A 24248-nucleotide genomic window follows, 5' to 3' on the forward strand; every position below is an offset into this window, starting at 1 on the left:
CAGAGCACCTTCTTCCACATGTTTGGTTTGTCTCCCAGGTGGCTTGTGGCAAACTTTAAACGACACTTTTTATGGATACCTTTTAAGAAATGGCTTTCTTCTTGCCACTCTTCCATAAAGGCCAGATTTGTGCAGTATACGACTGATTTTTGTCCTATGGACAGAGTCTCCCACCTCAGCTGTAGATCTCTGCAGTTCATCCAGAGTGATCATGGGCCTCTTGGCTGCATCTCTGATCGGTCTTCTCCTTGTATGAGCTGAAAGTTTAGAGGGACGGCCAGGTCTTCGTAGATTTGCAGTGGTCTGATACTCCTTCCATTTAAATAATATCGCTGGCACAGTGCTCCTTGGGATGTTTAAAGCTTGGGAAATCTTTTTGTATCCAAATCCGGCTTTAAACTTCTCCACAACAGTATCTCGGACCTGCCTGGTGTGTTCCTTGTTCTTCATGATGCTCTCTGCGCTTTAAACGGACCTCTGAGACTATCACAGTGCAGGTGCATTTATGCGGAGACTTGATTACACACAGGTGGATTCTATTTATCATCATTAGTCATTTAGGTCAACATTGGATCATTCAGAGAACCTCACTGAACTTCTGGAGTGAGTTTGCTGCACTGAAAGTGAAGGGGCTGAATAATTTTTCACGCCCAATTGTTCAGTTTTTTATTTGTTAACAAAGTTTGAAATATCCAATAAATTTCGTTCCACTTCATGATTGTGTCCCACTTGTTGTTGATTCTTCACAAAAAATGACATTTTTATATCTTTGTTTGAAGCCTGAAATGTGGCAAAAGGTTGCAAAGTTCAAGGGGGCCGAATACTTTCGCAAGGCACTGTATATGTATGTATGTATGTATGTATGTATGTATGTATGTGTGTGTATATATATTTACCACCCAATTCCAAAAAAGTTGGGATGCTACAAATTGTGAGTAAAAAAAGGAATGGACTAATTTACAAATCTCATAAACTTATATTCACAATGCAATATAGATAACATATCAAATGTTGAAAGTGAGACATTTTGAAATGTCATGCCAAATATTGGCTCATTTTGGATTTCATGAGAACTACACATTCCAAAAAAGAGCAATATCAGAAAGGAGTTTCTCAGAGAAAAAATGCAGAGTTTGAAGTTATCATCTGCAGTGCATAATATCATCCAAAGATTCAGAGAATCTGGAACCATCTCTGTGCGTAAGGGTCAAGGCCGGAAAACCATACTGGATGCCCGTGATCACATACAGGAATGCTACTGTAATGGAAATTTCAACATGGGCTCAGGAATACTTCCAGAAAACATTCCACCGTGCCATTCGTCGTTGCCGGCTAAAACTCTATAGGCCAAAAAAGAAGCCATATCTAAACATGATCCAGAAGCGCAGGCGTTTTCTCTGGGCCAAGGCTCATTTAAAATGGACCATGGCAAAGTGGAAAACTGTTCTGTGGTCAGACGAATCAAAATTTGAAGTTCTTTTTGGAAAACTGGGACGCCATGTCATCCGGACTAAAGAGGACAAGAACAACCCGAGTTATCATCAGCGCTCAGTTCAGAAGCCTGCATCTCTAATGGTATGGGGTTGCATGAGTGCGTGTGGCATGGGCAGCTTACACATCTGGAAAGGCACCATCAATGCTGAAAGGTATATCCAAGTTCTAGAACAGCATATGCTCCCATCAGACGTGGTCTTTCAGGGAAGACCTTGCATTTTCCAAAATGACAATGCCAGACCACATACTGCATCAATTACAACATCATGGCTGCATAGAAGGACCCGGGTACTGAAATGGCCAGCCTGCAGTCCAGATCTTTCACCCATAGAAAACATTTGGCGCATCATAAAGAGGAAGATGCGACAAAGAAGACCTAAGACAGTTGAGCAACTAGAAGCCTGTATTAGACAAGAATGGGACAACATTTCTATTCCTAAACTTGGACAACTTGTCTCCTCAGTCCCCAGACGTTTGCAGACTGTTATAAAATGATGAGGGGATGCCACACAGTGGTAAACATGGCCTTGTCCCAACTTTTTTGAGATGTGTTGATGCCATGAAATTTAAAATCAACGTACCTTTCCCTTTAAAATGATACATTTTCTCAGTTTAAAACATTTGATATGTCCTCTATGTTGTATTCTGACTAAAATATTGAAATTTCCACATCATTGCATTCTGTTTTTATTCACAATTTGTACAGCGTTCTAACTTTTTCGGAGTCGGACTTGTGTGGTGTGTGTGTGTGTGTGTGTGTGTATATGTATGTATATATATATATATGTATGTGTGTGTATATATATATATGTGTATAGGTGTGTGTGTGTGTGTGTGTATGTGTATATATATATATATATATATATATATATATATATATATATATATATATATATATATTGCCTTGAAAAAGTATTTGCATTTTCCACATTTTGTGACGTTGCAACCAAAAATGTAAATGTATTTTATTGGGATTTTATGTGATAGACCAACACAGTGGCCCATAATTGTAAAGTGGAAGGGAAATGATAAATGGTTTTCAACATTTTTTAGAAATATGTAATAAGTGTGGCGTGCATTTGTATTCACCCCCCTTTACTCTGATGCCCTTAACTAAAATCTTGTGGAACCAATTTCCTTCAGAAGTCACCTAATTAGTAAATGGAGTCCACCTGTGTGTAATTTAATCTCAGTATAAATACAGCTGTTCTGTGAAGCCCTCAGTTTTGTTAGAGAAGCTTAGTGAACAAACCGCATCATGAAGTCCAAGGAACACACCAGACAGGTCAGGAATAAAGTTGTGGAGAAGGTCAAAGCAGGGTTAGGTTATAAAAAAAATATCCCAAATTTTGAACATCTCACGGAGCGCTGTTCAATCCATCATCCGTAAATGTAAAGAGTATGGCACAACTGCAAACCTACCAAGACAAGGCCGTGCACCTAAACTGACAGGCCGGGCAAGGAGAGCATTCATCAGAGAAGCAACCAAGAGGCCCATGGTAACTCTGGAGGAGCTGCAGAGATCCACAGCTCAGGTGGGAGAATCTGTCCACAGGACAACTATTAGTCTTAAGCCCCGTACACACGTAGCGATTGTCGGCTGTAAATATTCGGCCGCCGAACGATCGGCCGATTGTCTGCTTGTTAGTATGATGCTTCTGACAACCGACAGCGACTTTTCGGCCAAACAGAATCGGGTGTGCAGGCATTAAAATTTTTGTTGGCCAACACCAGAACGGCCGATTGTTCGCCAGTCAGTACAGAATTCGGCGACAAACAGCTGATTAGCAAGACTGGGCATGCTCAGAAAAGAAAAAACACACCGAAAGTTAACCATCACATGACATCACTACTGCAGTCGGCTGTTGTTGGCCGACAAAATTCATGTGCAGTCTTTTGCAGTTTTCAGCCAACAGGACAGCACCGGACAAAAGACGGACGATCGTTCGGCCGACATTCGGTACGTGTGTACGGGGCTTTACACTCCACAAATCTGCCCTTTATGGAAGAGTGGCAAGAAGAAAGCCATTGGTGAAAGAAAGCCATAAGAAGTCCTGTTTGCAGTTTGTGAGAAGCCATGTGGGGGACACAGCAAACATGTGGAAGAAGGTGCTCTGGTCAGATGAGACCAAAATCTAACTTTTTGGCCTCAATGCAAAATGCTATGTGTGGCAGAAAACTAACACTGCACATCACCCTGAACCAGGGGTGTTGCTAGGTAGGAAAGACCAGGGGCTTCAGCCCGAAGGTAAATTTTATCCCACAACGCCCCCTTCCGACATCAGAAGGGGGCGTGAATATCAGCACCAGGGAGTTGGATTAAAGGTGAGTGTAACACAAATTGGAGCATTTTGATGGGGTGACACCTCTGGACCCCTTTACATTACACAGGGCCCCTCCGCACCTGTGGACACCTTTACATTGCACAGGGCTCCTCCGCACCTCTGCACCCCTTTTGCATTACAATGCCCCCCACACCTCTGGAGCCCTCTACATTACACAGCCCCCCTCCCACACCCCTGGACCCCTTCACATTACACAGCCACCCCCCCACCCCACACACACACACACACACACCCCTCTCTGGACCTCTTTTGCATTACACAGGCCCCCCCCCCCACACCTCTGGACCCCCATTGCATTACACAGCCCACCACACACACCTCTGCACCTCTGGAGGGGGGGAGACACTGGAGAGTGGAGCAGGACAGAGGCAGAACTGGAGAGCGAGACACCAGCGCTGAAGAGAGCTTGAGTTGCCAGAGTTAACTTTCCCAATTACCCAGCAGGTGATTTGTTGCTAGGTGGTCCTAGTAACCAATATCACTTGCTGGGTAACTTCGAAAGTTAACTCCGGCAGCTACCGCTCTCTATTCAGCGCTGGTGTGCAAACTGCATACTAGAGCCCCATACCTCCTCATTCTGAAGTTCAAAATTTGGGAACACATGAGAGAGGAAGTAAACTGGCGTATAGCGTGGCAAAATGGGTGTGGCCAAATGCTTAAATAAAAACATGCTTCCTTTGATTGCTGTCCCACAAGCTGGAGTCTCAAGGACACAAACCCCAGTACAATCATTAAAAAAATAAAAATGCTTTCATTGCAAATGGTTTTGCACAAACTGTGGAAGAGTGCGTTATGCTAAGTGTGGAAGGATTTGTGCATTTGTGTGTACAGAGTGCAAAGTTCAGGAATGCATTGTACAGAGTGCAAAGTTTAGGAATGCGTTGCACAGGGTGCAAGGTTCAGTAAAGCGTTGCACAGGGTGCAAGGTTCAGTAATGCGTTGCACAGGGTGCAAGGTTCAGTAATGCGTTGCACAGGGTGCAAGGTTCAGTAATGCGTTGCACAGGGTGCAAGGTTCAGGAGTGCGTTGCACAGGGTGCAAGGTTCAGGAGTGCGTTATGTACAGGGTGCAAGGTTCTGGAGTGCGTTTTGTACAGGGTGCAAGGTTCTGGAGTGCATTTTGTACAGGGTGCAAGGTTCTGGAGTGCGTTTTCATACAGGGTGCAAGGTTCTGGAGTGCGTTTTCGTACAGGGTGCAAGGCTCTGGAGTGCGTTTCGTACAGGGTGCAAGGTTCTGGAGTGCGTTGTATTGGGGTGCAAGGTTCTGGAGTGCATTGTACAGGGTGCAAGGTTCAGGAATTAGTTAAATATAGCACACTTATCTTAAAATCTTGATTAGTAGCATACAGGAGCCGAGGGAACAATGGCGACATCAGATGGAACATAAATGAGTGCAGCCTATAGCAGGACATGCAGCAGTGTAACATTTATACAGCACATCCAGTGAATGGTGGGCAATCCGGGGCAGCCAAAAGGAGAGTGATTGGAGTTGTCAAGTTGAAACGCTGATGTTGGGTGTGGGCGGGGCCAGTATGTGGGGCTCCACCCCTTTGTTCTGTGCATAGACAAACCGCAGCTGGCCGGGGAGGAAGATGGCAGGGGGCGGGACCAATTGTAACTGCTGTATGTGCATCCACAGCAGTGTATAATTCAGGTTTATTATACACTGCTGTGGGTGCACATACAGCAGTTCCAATTGGTCCCACCCCCTGCCACCTTCCTCCCCGGCCAGCTGCTGTTTGTCTATGCACGGAACAAAGGGGCGGAGCCCCACCCACACCTGACAGCAGCGCTTAAAGTTGACAGCTCCAATCACTCTCCTTGTGGCTGCCCAGGATCGCCCACCAATCACTGGATGCGCTGTATAAATGTTACACTGCTCAGGTTTGTAAACCGAGTTCCCGGCCAACTCCAGGCCTTGGGACTCGGGACTAATAATTTTAAATAAGCAAAAGGAGACCCAGAGCTTTTTGAGGGCCCACTTGGGGCTATAGCCCTAGTCAGCCCCCTCCCCCCTCCCCTCCCAACACCACTGCCCTGAACACGCCATCTCCACTGTGAAACATGGTGGTGGCAGCATCATGTTGTGGGGATGCTTTTCTTCAGCAGGGACAGAGAAGCTGGTCAGAGTTGATGGGAAGATGGATGGAGCCAAATACAGGGCAATTTTAGAAGAAAACCTGTTAGTCTGCAAAAGACTTGAGACTGGGGCGAAAGTTCACTTTTCAGAAGGACAACGACGCTAAACATACAGCCAGCGCTACAATGGAATGGTTTAGATCAAAGCATATTCAGGTGTTGTAATGACCTAGTCAAAGTCCAGACCTAAATCCAATTGAGAATCTGTGGCAAGACTTGAAAATTGCTGTTCACAGACGCTCCCAATCCAATCTGACAGAGCTTGAGCTATTTTGCAAAGAAGAATGGGCAAAAATTTTACTCTCTAGATGGCAAAGCTGGTAGCGACATCCCCAAAAAGACTTGCAGCTGTAATTGCAGTGAAATGTGGTTCTACAAAGTACAAAGAGGGGTGAATACAAACGCATTCCACACTTTTCACAGATTTATTTGTAAAACATTTTGCAAACCATTTATCCTTTTCCTTCCACTTCACAATTATGTGCCACTTTGGTCGGTCTATCACATAAATTCCAATAAACTACATTTACGTTTTTGGTTGTAACATGACAAAATGTGGAAAATTTCAAGGGGTGTGAATACTTTTTCAAGGCAGTGTGTGTGTGTGTGTGTATGTGTGTATGTATATATATATATATATATATATATATATATATATATATATATATATATATATATATATATATATATATATAGAGAGATATCTATATAATATATGTGTGTGTTTTTGTGGATATATTTTACTATGTGCTGTTCTTTTGAATCTGGTCTCCCTGGAGAACATGACAGTTGTCGTTTTTTATTTTTTTGTTGTTTTTTAATATTGTGTGCTATGGGGAGAAACTGGTACAAAGGGTTATTTAACCACTTCTGGACCGGAAGATTTTTCCCCTTAATGACCAGGCCATTTTTTGCTATTCGGCACTGCGTTATTTTAACTGAAAAATAACTGACTGCGCGGTCGTGCGACAGTGTACCCTAATTAAATGTCCTTTTTTCCCTGCGAATTGAGCTTTCTTTTGGTGGTATTTGATCACCTCTGCGATTTTTTTTATTTTTTGCGCTATAAACAAAAAAAGATTGACAATTCTGAAAAAAAAAACAATATTTTTCACTTTCGGCTATATAACATTCCCAAATAAAAAAAAAAATAACATTCTAATTTTTTAAATAATTTTAGGCCAATTTGTAATCTGCTACATATTTTTGGTTAAAAAAAAATCCTAATAAGCGTATATTTGATTTGGTTTGTGCAAGTGTTATCGCATCTACAAACTATGGGAAAGATTTGTCATTTTGTTTTATTTATTTATTTTACTAGTAATGGCGGCGATCGGTGATTTTTAGCGGGACTTCAACATTGCCGCGGACAGATCAGACACCTAACTGACATTTTTAAAACTTTTGGGGGAACCAGTGACATTACTACAGTAATCAGTGCTAAAAATATGCACTATTACTGTAATAATGATACTGGCTGGGAAGGGGTTAACCCAGGGGAAATCAAAGGGTTAAATGTATGCCTGGGGGTGTATTCTAACTGTGGGGGGGGGGGGGGCTTATGTTATCAACACAGGGACCCGTGTTCCTAAATAGGAGGAACACAGGATCCCTGTGATTGCTGAGAGAACAACGGTCTACTGTGTGTACAACAGCAGACCACCATTCTCTCTCTGCGGTAGCTGGTCGGCAAGTGGTTAAATTAAGTAGTTTTGATTATGTTTGAGTGCAGCTTCTGTTCAGATATTTAAGTGTAGGTTTTTGTTCTCAGTTTTCTTCTGTGTTTTTGATGCAATTGTTCTATTTTGTGAACACGCACCCTACAATCTGTGGTTAAGAAGGGAAGTTAACACCTTTTTAATTTGTTTAGTTAATAATAGAACATTTATGTTTGGAGAAATGAGAAGGACAGGGTATGTGAATTAATAGAATCTTTGAATTATTAGGGCACATATTAACATTACAGTAACATAATTATTTAGAAACCGAAGTACCTCATGTACTGTATATTAAAAAAGCTGATATTCCCCAAAGAAAGTCTATTTGTTGGAAACTTGGGTCCAGCAAAGCATAACAAAAGCTATCAAATATATGGTAAGTCAATGTGTTATTACCATTTACTTAGGCTAAACAAAGGAATGTGGTTGTGTTTTTTTTTTCTTTGCTTTTGAGAGCATTATTAAATTGTTCCTGCATTCCTAGGTGGAAGCCCTGAACAAGCTACGCACACTTAATAGTCTCATCAAGCTGAATGCTGTAAAGCAAAGTAAGGTGAAGAACAAGGAAACCATGCATGCCTGTTTAAAGCAGAATGCCTACAGGGAAGTGCTTACCGATATCCAGTCACCCCTCAATCCCAGCGTCACTCTTTCTGAACTTGTGTGAGTGTTCACCTTCTTTGTTTAATGTGGTTACATAGTGAGCCAACCCTTATAATTCTTCATACAAGTAACTCTAATCTACACTTTGTTTAGAGGCTGAAGTGGTGAGCAACATTAAAATTAGCTGACCACCACGTGTATCTCACAAGCAACTTGCTGGAGACCACTATACCCGATTGTTAAATGTTGAGAATCAATGCTCTACAAATGGTCTTTTTAAGTTTAATTTTAGCGCAAAGTTTTTTTTTTTTTGTGATTTATATCCGGTTCTTTTTTTTTATTCAGCAAGATATCGGAATATTCTTTAATATTGCAAACTTTGGCTGTTGCTCAATTATAACAACGTTCTCATTACTGCTGCTTACAAACTGGTATTTTCTTTCTTTCTGCTGTCACTCATCTTGTTTGTTCCTGTATAAATAGTGTAGAAAAGTGCAAATACATGGATTCCAAGATGAAACCTCTGTGGATTGTCTACAATAATAAAGGTTTTGGAGGGGACTATACTGGCATCATTTTTAAGAATGGAGATGGTGAGAAATGAAACACAATACTAGCTGCAGTTCTGGAGAAATGGTTTCCTAGGATTAGTATGTCTAACTGATTGTAAATGTTTTCCCTGCACAGATCTGCGTCAGGACATGCTAGCCCTCCAGTTACTACGTTTAATGGATATGTTATGGAAGGAAGCGGGCCTGGACCTCAGGTGAGACATTTCCTGTGAATTTCTTAAATAGGGAAGTATGATTAACTCGCAGCAAATACCGTATTTCCCCGAAACTAAGACCTACCCTGGAAATCAGACCTACTGTTATTTTTGGGGAGGGCTGCAATATAAGCCCTACCCTGAAAATAAGCCCTAGTTTAGTGTTTGTAAAATCCTAGCATCCACTTTTAAACTGTTTTATATAATGTCCAGTGTTTTTCTGTAATCGAATAGTGTGAAATACCTTCGGTACATCGCCGCTCGGCGCTCAGCTGATTCACTGCTCTGCTCTTCTCCTCTCCTTGTAGCTGTCAGTGGGGGATCTCAGCCCCTCCCCTCTGCAGTGTTCGGAGCGGGTCACAGAAGCGCCAGGCATTATAATAGTGTGAAATACCTTTGTTACAGTGCCGCTTCCGTGACCCCCCAGCTGACAGCTGGGAGAAGAGAAGGAAGAGCAGCGGGAAATCAGCTGAGCGCTGCTGTACCGCAGGTATTTCACACTATTATAATATAATGCTCTGCGCTTCTGTGAAACGCTCTGAGGGGAGGGGCTGAGATCCCCTATTGACAGCTATAAGAAGAGAAGGAGAGCAGAGCGGAAGATTAGTTGAGCGGCGCTGTACCGAAGGTATTTTGCACTATTAGTTTACAGAAACACACTGGACATTATATAAAACAGTCATAAAGTGGATTCTAGGATTTTACAAACACTAAACTAGGTTCACACAGGGGATTCCTGACAGGCAGGGAGGGAGAGAAGACAGCACATTACACATAAGACCTACCCCGAAAATAAGCCCTACTGTGTCTTTTGGTGCCAAAATGAATATAAGACCCGGGAAACACGGTACTCTACTTTCATACAAGGCCATTCATTGCTCTGGATTTCCTCCAAATCTCAATTATAGAATCTATGGAATAGCTCTGGACCTGCAGTCTCTGGTATTTTGTTGTTTATCAACTACTGTGAGACTGTTACATGACTGCGAGAGAATGCATATGTAGTACTGCCCCCTAGAGGACTGCTGAGCATTGCACTTTCTGGATTCCCCTGGGTTACACCTAGCAACTGATAGCAGACACAGCATTAAAAGTCCTTGGCTCAGTCAATAATCAATCTAGGGGAAGTTTTTTTTTTTTTTTTTTTTTTTGTGTTTTTATTTATAACTGGGATAGGAGAAGGGATGAGTGGGATACTCCAACTATGAACTATGCACAATCTTGAGGACAACTAGCTGTAGTGTTGGGCAAGGCCGCTGCTTCACCTTGCCACAGAAGTGAAGATAGATAATGTGATCCCGTTTGAGTTATTCTTCAGGGTTCTAACTTGGCACCCCCTTTCTCACTTGCTGTGTGCATTGACACCTGTCCACTGACTCTCCACTGTAGCGGTCCCCTTTCCTGGGCAGACCCCTGGCAAGCTTCCCGGTACTCACGGACACTTTTTCCCAAGGTTGCTCTGCCTCCAGCTCCACTTGTCAGCTTCCTGCACCTCCTGGCTCAGCACCACACTCTTGGCTCACTAGGCCGACTGCCTGTGACCAGCTTCCACAACAGACAGGAGGAGAGACAGCCGTCACCCTCCTCCTGGGACCTGACTTCCCACCCAAAGATACCCTGTCACATGTGCCCTTGGCTCTTATAACCTATCCCAGGATGCACCACTGTTTGTGCCAACCCACTGGGATAGTCATAAAAGCCTGTGTGTCACTGGCTGGGTTTCCTCCACTGTCCAACAGACTCCTCTATTGGATACAGTGGGGATACTCCCTCAGCCCAGATGAATCACACCCTGAGCACATGTCACAGGCCTAACTACTGATCAGGCTCCCCTGATAAGCAGATGGAGCAGACTATGATTTACCTGCTACTCCCCTGTTAAGCAGGCAGAGCAAACTATTCTCCCTGCCTAGCACCAGGGCCGGTGATACCACTAGGCAAACTAGGCGGCCGCCTAGGGCGCACTGCCACTTAGGGCGCAGCCATGGCCAGTGCCACATTCCTCTCCTGTCACCTCCTCATCCCCAGTAGATGTCACCACTAGAGAGGGGAGCACTTTGTATATGAAGTGGTGTGTGCGGTTAAAAGGGGGCAGTGTGTATATGATGGGGAGTGTAGGTTTAAAGGGGGGCAGTGTGTATATGAAGGGGGGTGTAGGGTTAAAGGTAGGCAGTGTGTATATTAAGGGGGGGTGTAGGGTTAAAGGGGGGCAGTGTATATATGAAGGGGGGTGTAGGATTAAAAGAGGAAGTGTATAGAGGAAGAAGAGTGTATGGTTAAAAGGGGTGGTTGTGTACAGGAAGGGAAAAATGTGAACAGTTTTTTTTTTTTTTTTTTTTGGGGAGGGTGCAAGTAGCTGGTCTTGCCTATGGTGCAGAAAAGTCTAGCACCGGCCCTGCCTAGCACCTATCTAGGAGGGTGCCACACATACAAAGCAGGATGTCCCCCTTTTGAGCCATGTCCTTCCATCCTTGGTAATCACCTTTTCTCTATCGCTCATTGACAGACGTAGTCCTCGGTGATACAGCACCTTCGGGTTATGTTGCCTCCACAGGAGTAGGACTAGACAGGAAATAAAATGCTCTGGCCACACCCTAGGGGCAGTCCCCGAGGGTATATCCTCTCTCTCTCTGCCACAGCAAATCAGTTTTTTTCTGTCTAGTCAGGAGTAAGGACCTAGATACCTTGCTGGGATCTTCGGTCCTGGCAGGATTTTTTTCTTAAAAAGATTTTTTTTTAGACAGCTTTTTTTCTCCAGTGTTCCTGTGAGATCTTCAAGCAGGCTGCTAAAGCTAAGGGACCTCGCAACAAGCGAGGACCTTTCTTTACCGCCCATAAAGGGTTCGTACGCCCAGCTGGAACAAGCGGGAAAGGCAAGACTCCTCCAGGAGGGTTCAAGAAAGGCTGGTCGGACAAACAGAGGACCGACTCAGCCAAACCCGAAGCAAAGGATTACACAGCCTGAAGGTGCGCCCCCACCCGGGTTGAGGGTGGGGGGACGTTTTCACCGGTATTCAGGACATTAGATCGAGCATCGACTACTACTACCGGTGCGATTCTTCCCTTCCAACATTTAAGTACTACAGGGAGCGGTAGTCACCGTTCCCTGAATAGATCTTTTCCTTTACCTTTTCCTAGATTAGTCTCTATTCCCCACAGGGATCGGATCTGGTTGACCAGACAGACCAAGAAGCCTCTAGCCGGGTGACTTCGGTCCCTGAGGTTCAACCAGAAAAGATCACCGTTCCTGATAGGAATCAGGTATCTGATAAATGTGTGGGAACAGAAAACGACCAGACTTTCTCGGATGGTCGGGGCCAGATAGCTCTAGGGACGCCTGGTTCAGATCCAGTCAGCGCCAGTGGTCCTAGAAATTCTAGGCTGGCCTCGTCAAGCCGGCCTGGCCGACTTGGACATGCTAGTCGCAGACGTTCCGTGGGAACTTCGTCTCAGGGAGTGTCTGTGGTCTCAAGGACCAATCTACCATCATGCTTTACAGTCGCTGGTTTTAATGGCCTGGCCATTGAGACCCAAGTACTGAAGGACAGAGGGTTGTCAGCTTCAGTCATTCCTACCCTTATTAAAGCAAGGAAAGCGACTTCCAGCAAGGTCTATTATCACACATGGAAGACTTATATTGCGTGGTGCGAATCTTTAGGATTTCCTCCACGTACCTATTCGGTGACTCGAATATTGGCCTTTTTGCAAAAAGGGGTTGAGCAGAAACTAGCCTTGAGCACCATCAAGGGTCAAGTTTCAGCATTAGCAATCTTCTTTCAGAAACCTTTAGCCACCAAGTCCTTGGTGCGGAATTTCATCCAGGGGGTGCGGCACCTGGCTCCACCAGTCCGCGCGCCCTTACCGCCCTGGGATCTTAATTTAGTTTTGTCGGTTCTACAGAAACCTCCCTTTGAAAACATCAGGGAGATTCCCTTGCTTACTTTATCCCAGAAGGTGGCCTTCTTGGTGGCTATCACTTCTGCTCGCAGGGTGTCAGAACTGGCTGCATTATCATGCCAGTCCCCATACCTAGTGATTCATAGGGATAAGGTAGTACTTCATCCTAAGCCATCCTTTCTTCCTAAGGTGGTTTCAGATTTTCATCTGAATGAAGATATTGTACTACCTTCCTTGTGTCCTCAGCCCAATCATCATCGGGAACATGCGTTGCATTCCTTGGATGTGGTTCGGGCAATCAGGGTATACCTGAAAGCTACGGAATCATTCCGTAAGACGGATTCACTTTTTGTGATCACGGATGGCCCCAGAAAGGGGTTGCCTGCATCTGCCGCGACTATTGCCAAATGGATTAGACAGACGTGGTACAGGCTTATTCTATTAAGGGTCAGAGTCCTCCGTTCCCTGTTAGGGCGCACTCCACTCGAGCGCTCAGTACTTCCTGGGCCTTTCGCCATCAGGCGTCAGTGGTCCAGGTATGTAAGGCGGCCACCTGGTCGTCGGTACATACCTTTACAAAATTTTATAAAATTTATGTGATGGCATCGGCGGATGCCTCTTTTGGCCGCAAAGTGCTGCAGGCCGCAATTTGAGGAGACCGGTGGTCTACCTCGAGGGTTTTTTTTTTTCTGTTGAAAGATTTTTTTGTTGAGTCTCATCATTAAGGATGAGCATTGTAAACTTCTAGTTGGCACCGGTTGGGCCTTCTAGATTTGGATTTGATTTCCATTTTCCCACCCCTCATTTTTGATACTGCTCTGGGACTTCCCGAAGGTGCTGTATCACCGAGGACTACGTCTGTCAATGAGCGATAGAGAAAAATGGATTTTTGTAAAATCTTACCGTAAAATCCTTTTCTCTTAGCTCATTGACAGACGTAGTACCCGCCCCTCTGTTTTTGAGTTGGGTTGGGTTAAATTCTCTAAACACTGCTTTTGTGACATAACTGATTTGCTGTGGCAGAGAGAGAGAGGATATACCCTCGGGGACTGCCCCTAGGGTGTGGCCAGAGCATTTTATTTCCTGTCTAGTCCTACTCCTGTGGAGGCAACATAACCCGAAGGTGCTGTATCACCGAGGACTACGTCTGTCAATGAGCTAAGAGAAAAGGATTTTACGGTAAGATTTTACAAAAATCCATTTTTGTTCTCCCTGAAGCTGCCATATACATAGGAGGACAGTTGATCATAAAGAAGCAATCCAGCCTCCATTGGGGTATACAATTAGAAGAACAGTGCAAAGTGCTCGGGTAACCTAAGGTTTGCTCAGCCAAGGTCACATGAAGCCTGTGTTAAGGATGGGGATGGCGGCTGGAGCAGGAACGGATTCCACTTTGTCAAAACTTGCTCAGTTGACTGTTTTCCCCACAGACAAGATACAGCCACCATTTTAAGACGATGGTTATTTTTTAGGTGTTCAATTTTCCTTTTTGAGATATATATACACAGGATCCCAATGTCTGTTTATGGCAAGATCCTAATGTTTCCTCAACAGTAACAAACTGGCCAACCAGATGTATTCCTGATTAATGAAGCAGTTATACACTGCACGGTCCTGGTATTATTTTTAGATCTGGCTATACATTCTTATTTACCTTACACTGACATGCTCGATCAGTTCAACATTTCTCTGCAGCCCAGATCACCACTTGTATGAGCTGCCCTCCTACTGACTTCTGTCAAAACCTTCCCTGACAAGGATGTTTTTATACTGTCCTCCCGCTGCTCCTTTGGGGATCTCTTGGTCATTTCTTGGCCTCTGGAAGGGAAGTTGCTGGCCTTAGTCTCTTAAACATGATAGTGTGGATGTGACAAATGGTCATGAAATAACGTCAAGTGGCCCTATGACCTTGGCAGCCCTTAGAATGAAGTTGTCACTTATGCAGTGCTCAGTCTAACAGCAGCTGCTGAGATCCCTTTGTTGTAATTATCCTGGTCCGTTTTATAGCAAAGAGTGAGTGATGACTATATTCATACATCTTGGGTGTTTGGAGCACCACATTCCACCATTAACCTCTTATTGGAAACGTGTATAATTGATACACAAGCCAAAGTACATGTTAGTTATTAAATATACCTCTCTATTTTAGTCTTCATCTGCTGTAATTTTCTTAAAATCACAATGTCTCTTACATGGAACTATGGCTTCCCGAAAGCATCCTGTAGTGTTTGTGTATGAAACATCTTTGCAAAACTCATTTCCTGCTTGTGTGTTTGTTTGGCTTGATGCTTTTCCCAGAAATCTGCACAGAACTTGAAGTAAAATTACAGGCTTCCACTGAAATAGCTTAAGGCCTCTTTCACACGGGCGTTCCGTATGTCCGTATATCACTGATATACGGACATAATGCATGTCAATGTGATTGCGGATGACCATCCGCTGACATCCTGATTTGCTTCCTTTCAGTTCTGTTCCATTTTTTGGAACGGAACAGAACCCTATTTTTCTTCCGTTTTAAAAAATTGAAAGGACACAAAATCAGATGTCAGCGGTGTCCTTCACTAACATCCGCAATCCCATAGACTTACATTATGTCCGTATATCATCCGCAAACGGATGGGATGATATGCGGACATACGGACCGGATGACACAAGTGTCATCCGTGTCCGTAAAAAAAAAGTGCCGGAGCGGATCGAAATACGGTCCGCTCCGTGTGAAAGAGGCCTTACTTTGGTGAGATGTTTTCAAAGACTCTGCCCCCTATAGTGTGCCAGGGGTGCTATATTTCTTCAATGGTGAAACTGATCAGATGGCGATAATGAATGCAATGCTCAGTTTAGTTTAGTGCTCAGTTTGAAATTACTAGGTTTATTATCTTCTGCACAGAAAATAAATCTGAAATAGCGTTTGCTAAAATCCCGTCAATGTAGTTCACCTGGGAAAATTCATTTTATTTAAATATTTAGGCAGTTTAGGTCCTCTACAAGTGCAATATGTAGACAATCTTGCTGACATGTTTCTGCAAATGCTAGTTGCCTGACTGGCCTGCAGACAATGACAAGATGAGATGCCCTTGGCTCATGTGGGATGCAAAAATCTAGATCCATACATGTATGTATTAGAGTTTTCCAGCAATCAGACTATACCTTCATGTCCAACCGCTTTCTAATGTCCATATTTTTTCGCCCCAAAAAAGTTGTAAATCTTCAAAGATGTTGCTTGTTTAAGTGGCATTTATTTTGTAAAAATTGTTCTTACTAATGTTAATCTGTGGAACAGCACCCTCTATTGACAGTAACTAAAATGAACTTGTAAATAGTCAATTTAAAAAGATGAAGACTAGAGGTCTGAATATATGAAGTAGGAGTTGTAATTAAAGGTAGCAGTCTTTCTTTTTTCGGGAGTGAATATTTCTTGGATAAATTGTGATTATGGTTAACATTTTTTCTGTACACAACAGGTTATTTTCACTAATGACACTGAATGATTTTGGAGTAAAGCCCCGTACACACGTACCGATCGTCGGCCGAACGATCGGCCGTCTTTTGTCCAGGGCTGTCGTGTCTGTTGAAAACTGCAAAAGACTGCACACGAATTTTGTCGGCCAACAACAGCCGACTGCAGAAGTGATGTGATGTGATGGTTAACTTTCCTTGTGTTTTTTCTTTTCTGAGCATTCCCAGTCTTGCTAATCTGCTGTCTGTTGGCCGAAATCTGTACTGCCTGGCGAACAATCGGCCGTTCTGGTGTTGGCCAACAAAAATTTTAATGCCTGCACGACAGATTCTGTTCGGCCGAAAATGCGCTGTCGGAAGCATCATACTAACAAGCCTACAATCGGCGGATCGGTCGTCGGCCGAATATTTACGTCCGACAATCGGTACGTGTGTACGGGGCTTAAACCTTTACCAAGCTAGTATGGCTAGTAGTACATACTGTCCATCTTTGTGAATGTTATATATATTTTTTTTTTTGGTGCCCAATTAAAGTTGATGTTTATTATGTACAGCATTTTCTCATGCAATTGGCTTTTCTCTAGCGCTCATTGACAGACGTAGTCCTCGGTGATACACCACCTTCGGGTTATGTTGCCTCCACAGGAGCAGGACTAGACAGGAAATTAAAAAGCTCTGGCCACACCCTAGGGGCAGTCCCAGAGGGTATATCCTCTCTCTCTCTGCCTCAGCAAATCAGTTATTTTCTGTCTAGTTAGGAGTAAGGACCTAGATACCTTGCTGGGATCTTAGGTCCTGGCAAGATTTTTTTCTTAAAGGATTTTTTAGACAGCTTTTTTTCTCCAGTGTTCCTGTGAGATCTTCAAGCAAGAAAGCTGAACTGGGCGACGGGCTGGATGTTGAGATCCGGTGGTCACCCCAGTTCAGCCTACGAGCGCGTGCAGGCCATAGCTCCGCGCTGGGTCGGCCGCGACAAAGTCCCATTAAAGGACTGACCCCGCGAGTTAAACGTCTCGCTGAAACGCCAAAGACCATGAGTCACGGCGTCCATATCGGTCGACAGCCCTCCCGCCCCGGTGGAGAGGGGTACTGTCAGGAGTTGGTGCCTGCCTGGTTCCGGTATGGTGAGTAGTATGTTCCCCCTTTTCCCCTGACGGGTCTTGTGGTGAACGCGGGCCCCTCTCTGTATGGTAAGATAGAGTCCCTCTCTATCCTATAAATGACACAGATCCTCCTACTTTGAGTGTGATTTTATGTGCAAAAAGCCAGGAGGCTTGGTTTGGGAGCTAACAATCTAATTGTATACATGTTAAAAGATTATAATCTGTGGCATTCTGGGAATCTTACGGTGATAAGAATAAGCTACCTACCAGTCAGAAGCCACGGACATGTAGACTGCCTTCCTAATTAGATCTCCAGCTATTAGCAGGCCTCCCGAATGGCCATGCGGTCCGCCAGGGCCGGTACCGCCAACCACGCCAAATCCCCATGCAGAGAGAGTGTTGTGTGCCCTGCAGCACACCGCTATTCAGTACAGGCCGCCGCCATTTTTTTTGCTGGATCGCACGAGCTGCCATTTTGGCGTAGCCTCGTGTCTCCAGCATGGGGGCGGCCATGTTTGAGGTGATCCAAACACCTCGTGGAGCTAGGGGAGGCGCCGGAAGGCGTGCAGAGGGGCGGAGCCGCCTCCTTTCTTCCTGGGCAGCCAGCCAAAAGACTTCCTGTTTGTCAAGACAGCGCTGTAACCTGTTGCAGTTATACTCTGAGCATCAAGTGGTGAGCCTGGGGGTCTCTCTCTCTCTTTCGATCGATAGGGATCCCTAGCAGGTAACACTAAGGGGCTTTTGTGGCGCTGGGGGTCTGAAAAAAAAAAAAAAAAAGTTTTTTATTTTTGAATTATATTATCCAGGAAGTGACTGGAATTATCATGGACCCTGCCACACATATTCCCCCACCTGTTTCCCTCGAGGGGGCCACGGGACCCGCCGGTGCACAGAGTGTAGAGTCATTTACAGCAATTTTGGAGTCTATGGTGGCTCGGGTGGAGGCGGCCTGTCAGGGACGGGGGTCAAGGAAGCGACCCCCGCCTACCCCTATACTATCTGACACCTCTGACTCAGATTCAGAGATGGTCACTGCAGTTGCAGGTTCCTCTGCAAGGGCTGTTATCCCAGGTAAAGCCCCCTCAGACAGTGAGGAGGACGCTTCTTCTCCTGCTATAATTCAGGAAGAAGCATTGGTGGACGCACTAGTTGTGGCAGTGCAGGAAACCTTAAAACTTGAGGCTTTACCGGCAGAGGCAACTGAAACAGAGATTCCTTTTGGTACTAATAAGCCCATCAAAACGGTGAAGGTTTTTCCTGTACCTAAATGTTTCGGTAACCAGATTAAAGGAGAATGGGAGCATTCTAAACGTACCTTTACTATTTCCAAGCGTATTGCTAGACGCTATCCGTTTGAGGAATCCATCATTAAGAAATGGACGGTACCACCAGTGGTGGATCCACCTATTTCCAGGCTGAATAAAGCCACGGTTATCCCAGTGGAGGACACTTCGTCCTTTAAGGATCCGGTGGATCGAAAGATGGAAGCAGAGTCCCGCACCATCTTCTCTCTGATAGGGTCAGCATTTAGACCAGTAATTGTTATTGGTCTAGTTTCCCAGACACTTACGGAATGGGCGAAAATGGTACGCCAAGACCTTAGGGGAAAAGATATTCCCCAGGAGACATCTGATTTGATGGAACAGATTATACAAGGGCTACAGTTTATCTGTGACGCAGCCTTGGACACTACTCCCTTATTAGGGCATGCATCTAAGTCAGCGGTGATCCTCAGACGTGTGCTGTGGTTAAAATGCTGGTCAGCTGACCTAGGTTACAAAAAGACCTTGACTAATCTCCCTTTTCAGGGGAATCGTCTATTTGGGGCCAACCTAGATGAAATCATTAAGGATGCCACTGGGGGCAAGAGCACTTTTTTGCCACAGGCTGCTAAAGCTAAGGGACCTCGCAACAAGCGAGGGCCTTTCTTTACCGCCCATAAAGGGCGCCCGGCTGGTACTAGCGGGAAAGGCAAGACTCTTCCAGGAGGGTTCAAGAAGGGCTGGTCGGACAAGCAAAGGACCAACCCAGCCAAACCCGAAGCAAAGGAGTACACAGCCTGAAGGTGCGCCCCCACCCGGTTTCAGGGTGGGGGGACGTTTTCACCGGTATTCAGGACATTAGATCAAGCATCAACCACTACTACCGGTGCGATTCTTCCCTTCCAACATTTAAGTACTACAGGAAGCGGTAGTTACCGCTCCCTGAATAGATCTTTTCCTTTACCTTTTCCTAAGATTAGTCCCTATACCTCACAGGAATCGGATCTGGTTGACCAGATAGGCCAAGTAGCCTCTAGTCGGGTGACTTCGGTCCCTGAGGTTCAACCAGAAAAGATCACCCTTCCTGATAACAATCAGGTATCTGATAAATGTGTGGGAACAGAAAACGACCAGACTTTCTCGGATGGTCGGGGCCAGATACCTCTAGGGACGCCTGGTTCAGATTCTATCAGCGCCAGTGGTCCTAGAAATTCTAGGCTGGCCTCCTCAAGCCGGCCTGGCCGACTTGGACATGCTAGTCGTAGACGTTCCGTGGGAACTTCGTCTCAGGGAGTGTCTGTGGTCTCAAGGACCAATTTACCATCATGCTTTACAGTCGCTGGGTTTAATGGCCTGGCCATTGAAACCAAAGTACTGAAGGACAGAGGTTTGTCTACTTCAGTCATTCCTACCCTTATTAAAGCAAGGAAAGCGACTTCCAGCAAAGTCTATTATCACACATGGAAGACTTATATTGCGTGGTGCGAATCTTTAGGATTTCCTCCACGTACCTATTCGGTGACTCGAATATTGGCCTTTTTGCAACAAGGGGTTGAGCAGAAGCTAGCCTTGAGCACCATCAAGGGTCAAGTTTCAGCATTAGCAATCTTCTTTCAGAAACCTTTAGCTACCAAGTCCTTGGTGCGGAATTTCATCCAGGGGGTGCGGCACCTGGCTCCTCCAGTCCGCGCGCCCTTACCGCCCTGGGATCTTAATTTGGTTTTGTCGGTTCTACAGAAACCTCCCTTTGAAAACATCAGGGAGATTCCCTTGCTTACTTTATCCCAGAAGGTGGCCTTCTTGGTGGCTATTACTTCTGCTCGCAGGGTGTCAGAACTGGCTGCATTATCATGCCAGTCCCCATACCTAGTGATTCATAGGGATAAGGTAGTACTTCATCCTAAGCCATCTTTTCTTCCTAAGGTGGTTTCAGATTTTCATCTGAATGAAGATATTGTACTACCTTCCTTGTGTCCTCAGCCCAAGCATCATCGGGAACATGCGTTGCATTCCTTAGATGTGGTTCGGGCAATCAGGGTATACCTGAAAGCTACAGAATCTTTCCGTAAGACGGATTCACTTTTTGTGATCACGGATGGCCCCAGAAAGGGTTTGCCTGCATCTGCCGCGACCATTGCCAAATGGATTAGACAAACGGTGGTACAGGCTTATTCTATTAAGGGTCAGAGTCCTCCGTTCCCTGTTAGGGCGCACTCCACTCGAGCGCTCAGTACTTCCTGGGCCTTTCGCCATCAGGCGTCAGTGGTCCAGGTATGTAAGGCGGCCACCTGGTCGTCGGTACATACCTTTACAAAATTCTATAAAATTGATGTGACGGCATCGGCGGATGCCTCATTTGGCCGCAAGGTTTTGCAGGCCGCAATTTGAGGAGACCGGTGGTCTACCTCGAGGGTTTTCTCTTTTTTGTTGAGTCTCATCATTAAGGATGAGCATTGTAAACTTCTAGTTGGCACCGGTTGGGCCTTCTAGATTGGGATTTGATTTCATTTTCCCACCCCTCAGTTGTGATACTGCTCTGGGACGTCCCGAAGGTGGTGTATCACCGAGGACTACGTCTGTCAATGAGCGCTAGAGAAAAATGGATTTTTGTAAAATCTTACCGTAAAATCCTTTTCTCTTAGCTCATTGACAGACGTAGTCCCCGCCCCTCTGTTTTTTGAGTTGGGTTGGGTTAAAATCTCTAAAGACTGCTTTTTCACATAACTGATTTGCTGAGGCAGAGAGAGAGAGGATATACCCTCTGGGACTGCCCCTAGGGTGTGGCCAGAGCTTTTTAATTTCCTGTCTAGTCCTGCTCCTGTGGAGGCAACATAACCCGAAGGTGGTGTATCACCGAGGACTACGTCTGTCAATGAGCTAAGAGAAAAGGATTTTACGGTAAGATTTTACAAAAATCCATTTTTACCGGTTATGAATATCATTAACAAGACTTTTTGACTTTATGTTTTAGAATAGTGCCTTATGGGTGCCTGGCAACCGGAGATCGATGCGGTATGATAGAGGTAGTTTCTGCAGCTGAAACCATTGCAGATATCCAGCTTGATAGCAGCAATCTTGCAGCAGCAGCTGCCTTCAACAAGGATGCTCTACTCAACTGGATCAAAGAGTACAATGCCGGGTAATTTTATACTTTCTTGAATGAATTCACCAGTCTTATAGCGAAGTGCAAAACCTGCCTTTTCTCCTGAATTATGCCATACATATAGGAGTTCATAGCATGGCTCTTCATACTGTATTGCAGGATTTATGTACATATCTCTCAGCCAAAAGTTGTTGCAGTTTACTAATAACTTCATTCAAGAGACTAATCACTTATCAGGTTATCCTAGATTACCTTTTTTCAAAGGTCCTTATAATAGAACTGTGGGCTCCTTTTTAAGCAGTACTTAATTCCAAGTGCATCTGCACTTCGTTTTCCCTTGGCCCGATTCAAAATTCCACAAATACCTGTTTTGCCTGCCGGTGAAGTCCACTTAATAGAGCTGCTTGTGATGGGGTGGCACTGCTCCTGAATTCACTGCAGAGCTGCCACTCTAATTTAGGTGGTGCTGCCTTACTCTAGAGGGGGATGAAAAAAAACATTGCAGAGGGTGTGGCTATCGGCTATCACTGCTCCCAACCCTGTAGCTTGTCAATTAGTACATGGCCATACTTAGTCCTGCCCACTGCTGTCTGGATTGACAGCAGTGTCTTTTGATGAAACCCTCACTATGAACTACAATGTCTAGGAGAAGGAGCATTTGAGACACAAATGAAGACGAATTTGGCTCAGTCAGGGGAAGACAATTTTTTATTAATTTTTTTTAATTTTGAGGCTTGGGCATCACATAGTAACTGAATAATGGACTATAGACTGTCATACATGAACCTTTAATTCCACATTAAACCACATCTATAGTCAAAACTTTATTTTTCAATTTGGATTTCAAGTAGAGAATGGTTAGAACACCTGCAATTTTTTGGTTCAATTTTTTTTCTTTTCTTATTCCTATTGGAATATTGTACCTTTACTTCCTTCCCTACTCCTGGCTACTCTTCATCCTGATTCCCCTGCTTCAGTTTAAGCTCATGGAACAGACAGGTGAACCAAGAGACCACAAAGAAAGTGTGCGATTGGAAGAAGGGCCAGCACTTTGACATTAAAGCTATGAGCTTGTTTTCTGCCTTTGACTGCCCCACTATAATAGTTATGACAATCGCAGTCCCCTATAATCCTCCTGGAATTAAAATTCTGTTTCTGATATAGTTTCATGTTCAATATTTGTGTCAATTTAATTCATCCGAGTGGCTGCTTTTTTTTTTTTTTACAGTATAGAAAAGCTTTTTGTGAAATAGTGGTATAAGATGTTGGGTATGAGCCTTTCGTCTTCCTTCCTTTTACAGAGATGACCTGCAGCGAGCAATTGAGGAATTCACCTTATCCTGTGCTGGCTACTGTGTAGCTACTTATGTTCTTGGGATTGGGGACCGACACAATGACAACATTATGGTCAGAAAGACAGGGCAGGTGAGAAACTATCCTTAACCTATTGCTCAGCAAGTATTGTAGGTAAATTGCAATTGCCATGGCTACATATGTTTAAAAAAGATATGCGTATACATAAACCGTTCATGGACAAAAGAGAATACATTTTTGATTTTCTACGAATCCTCATTCATAGGAGCAGCATTATGCATAGAGATCTGATTTCATTAGATTACATTCTCAGTGTATTAATCTTGATAAATAACATTGGGTAACTGCAGGGAAAAACGGTAGCTGCTGACTTTTAAGAGACAAATATTTTCCAATTCATGCAGTCCAGTGCTGTCTTCTTTGTAGCGGACTTATCTTAGGATCCCTGTTGCACTGCTCCACTGATCTAAGTGCAGTATGATTTGTAATACCCATGTGGCATAATATTTCAGTAGCAAGATAGACTGCCTTGAGTTGCTGGCTAATGCTTTTGTTGTTCTCTCTCCTCTTTTTAGCTGTTTCACATTGATTTTGGTCATATTCTTGGGAATTTCAAGTCCAAGTTTAAAATTAAGAGGGAGCGTGGACCCTTCATCCTCACCTATGACTTCATCCATGTTATCCAGCAAGGGAAGTCAGGGAATACAGAAGAATTTAACAGGTTGGATATCTTAAGCTGTAAATTAGTAACTGCTGGGTGAGAGCCTTCTCTTCCAGCCCACTGCTCTTTATTGCTGTACATTCTTGTTTGCATTGGTTTATCTTATTTCCCAGAAATCTACTAAAGTGCCCAGACTAGAGTATACTCTAAACTACTGAAATCCTCTGTGAAATCACCCATACATTTATTTTTCGGCATTTCAGACTGCCTCCGAATAACTAGATTGATTCCCTTATCTCATATATGCTTTAACATGAAATTAAAATCTGCAGCCTTCATTAAAATTATACCTTGTGATCCTGCTGATGTGTAAAAGCCCTTGTGCAGG

The 24248-nt window shown here is 44.4% G+C and overlaps 1 protein-coding gene across 3 annotated transcripts in view; it reads left to right on the plus strand.

Annotated features, from left to right (window-relative positions):
* Positions 1 to 24248, plus strand: part of PIK3CB (phosphatidylinositol-4,5-bisphosphate 3-kinase catalytic subunit beta) — a 278272-nt gene that overhangs the window by 235333 nt on the left and 18691 nt on the right. For all 3 annotated transcript variants that reach the window (XM_082249418.1, XM_082249419.1, XM_082249417.1), the window contains exons 16-21: positions 8180 to 8358; positions 8782 to 8891; positions 8986 to 9064; positions 21754 to 21921; positions 23187 to 23310; positions 23775 to 23920. In XM_082249418.1, the coding sequence (XP_082105544.1) occupies positions 8180 to 8358; positions 8782 to 8891; positions 8986 to 9064; positions 21754 to 21921; positions 23187 to 23310; positions 23775 to 23920 (806 nt within the window). The remainder of the gene's footprint in view (positions 1 to 8179; positions 8359 to 8781; positions 8892 to 8985; positions 9065 to 21753; positions 21922 to 23186; positions 23311 to 23774; positions 23921 to 24248) is intronic.

The sequence above is a fragment of the Pelophylax lessonae genome (genome assembly GCF_965119305.1).
Source record: "Pelophylax lessonae genome assembly, chromosome: 3".
In the NCBI taxonomy this organism is placed as follows: Eukaryota; Metazoa; Chordata; class Amphibia; order Anura; family Ranidae; genus Pelophylax; species Pelophylax lessonae.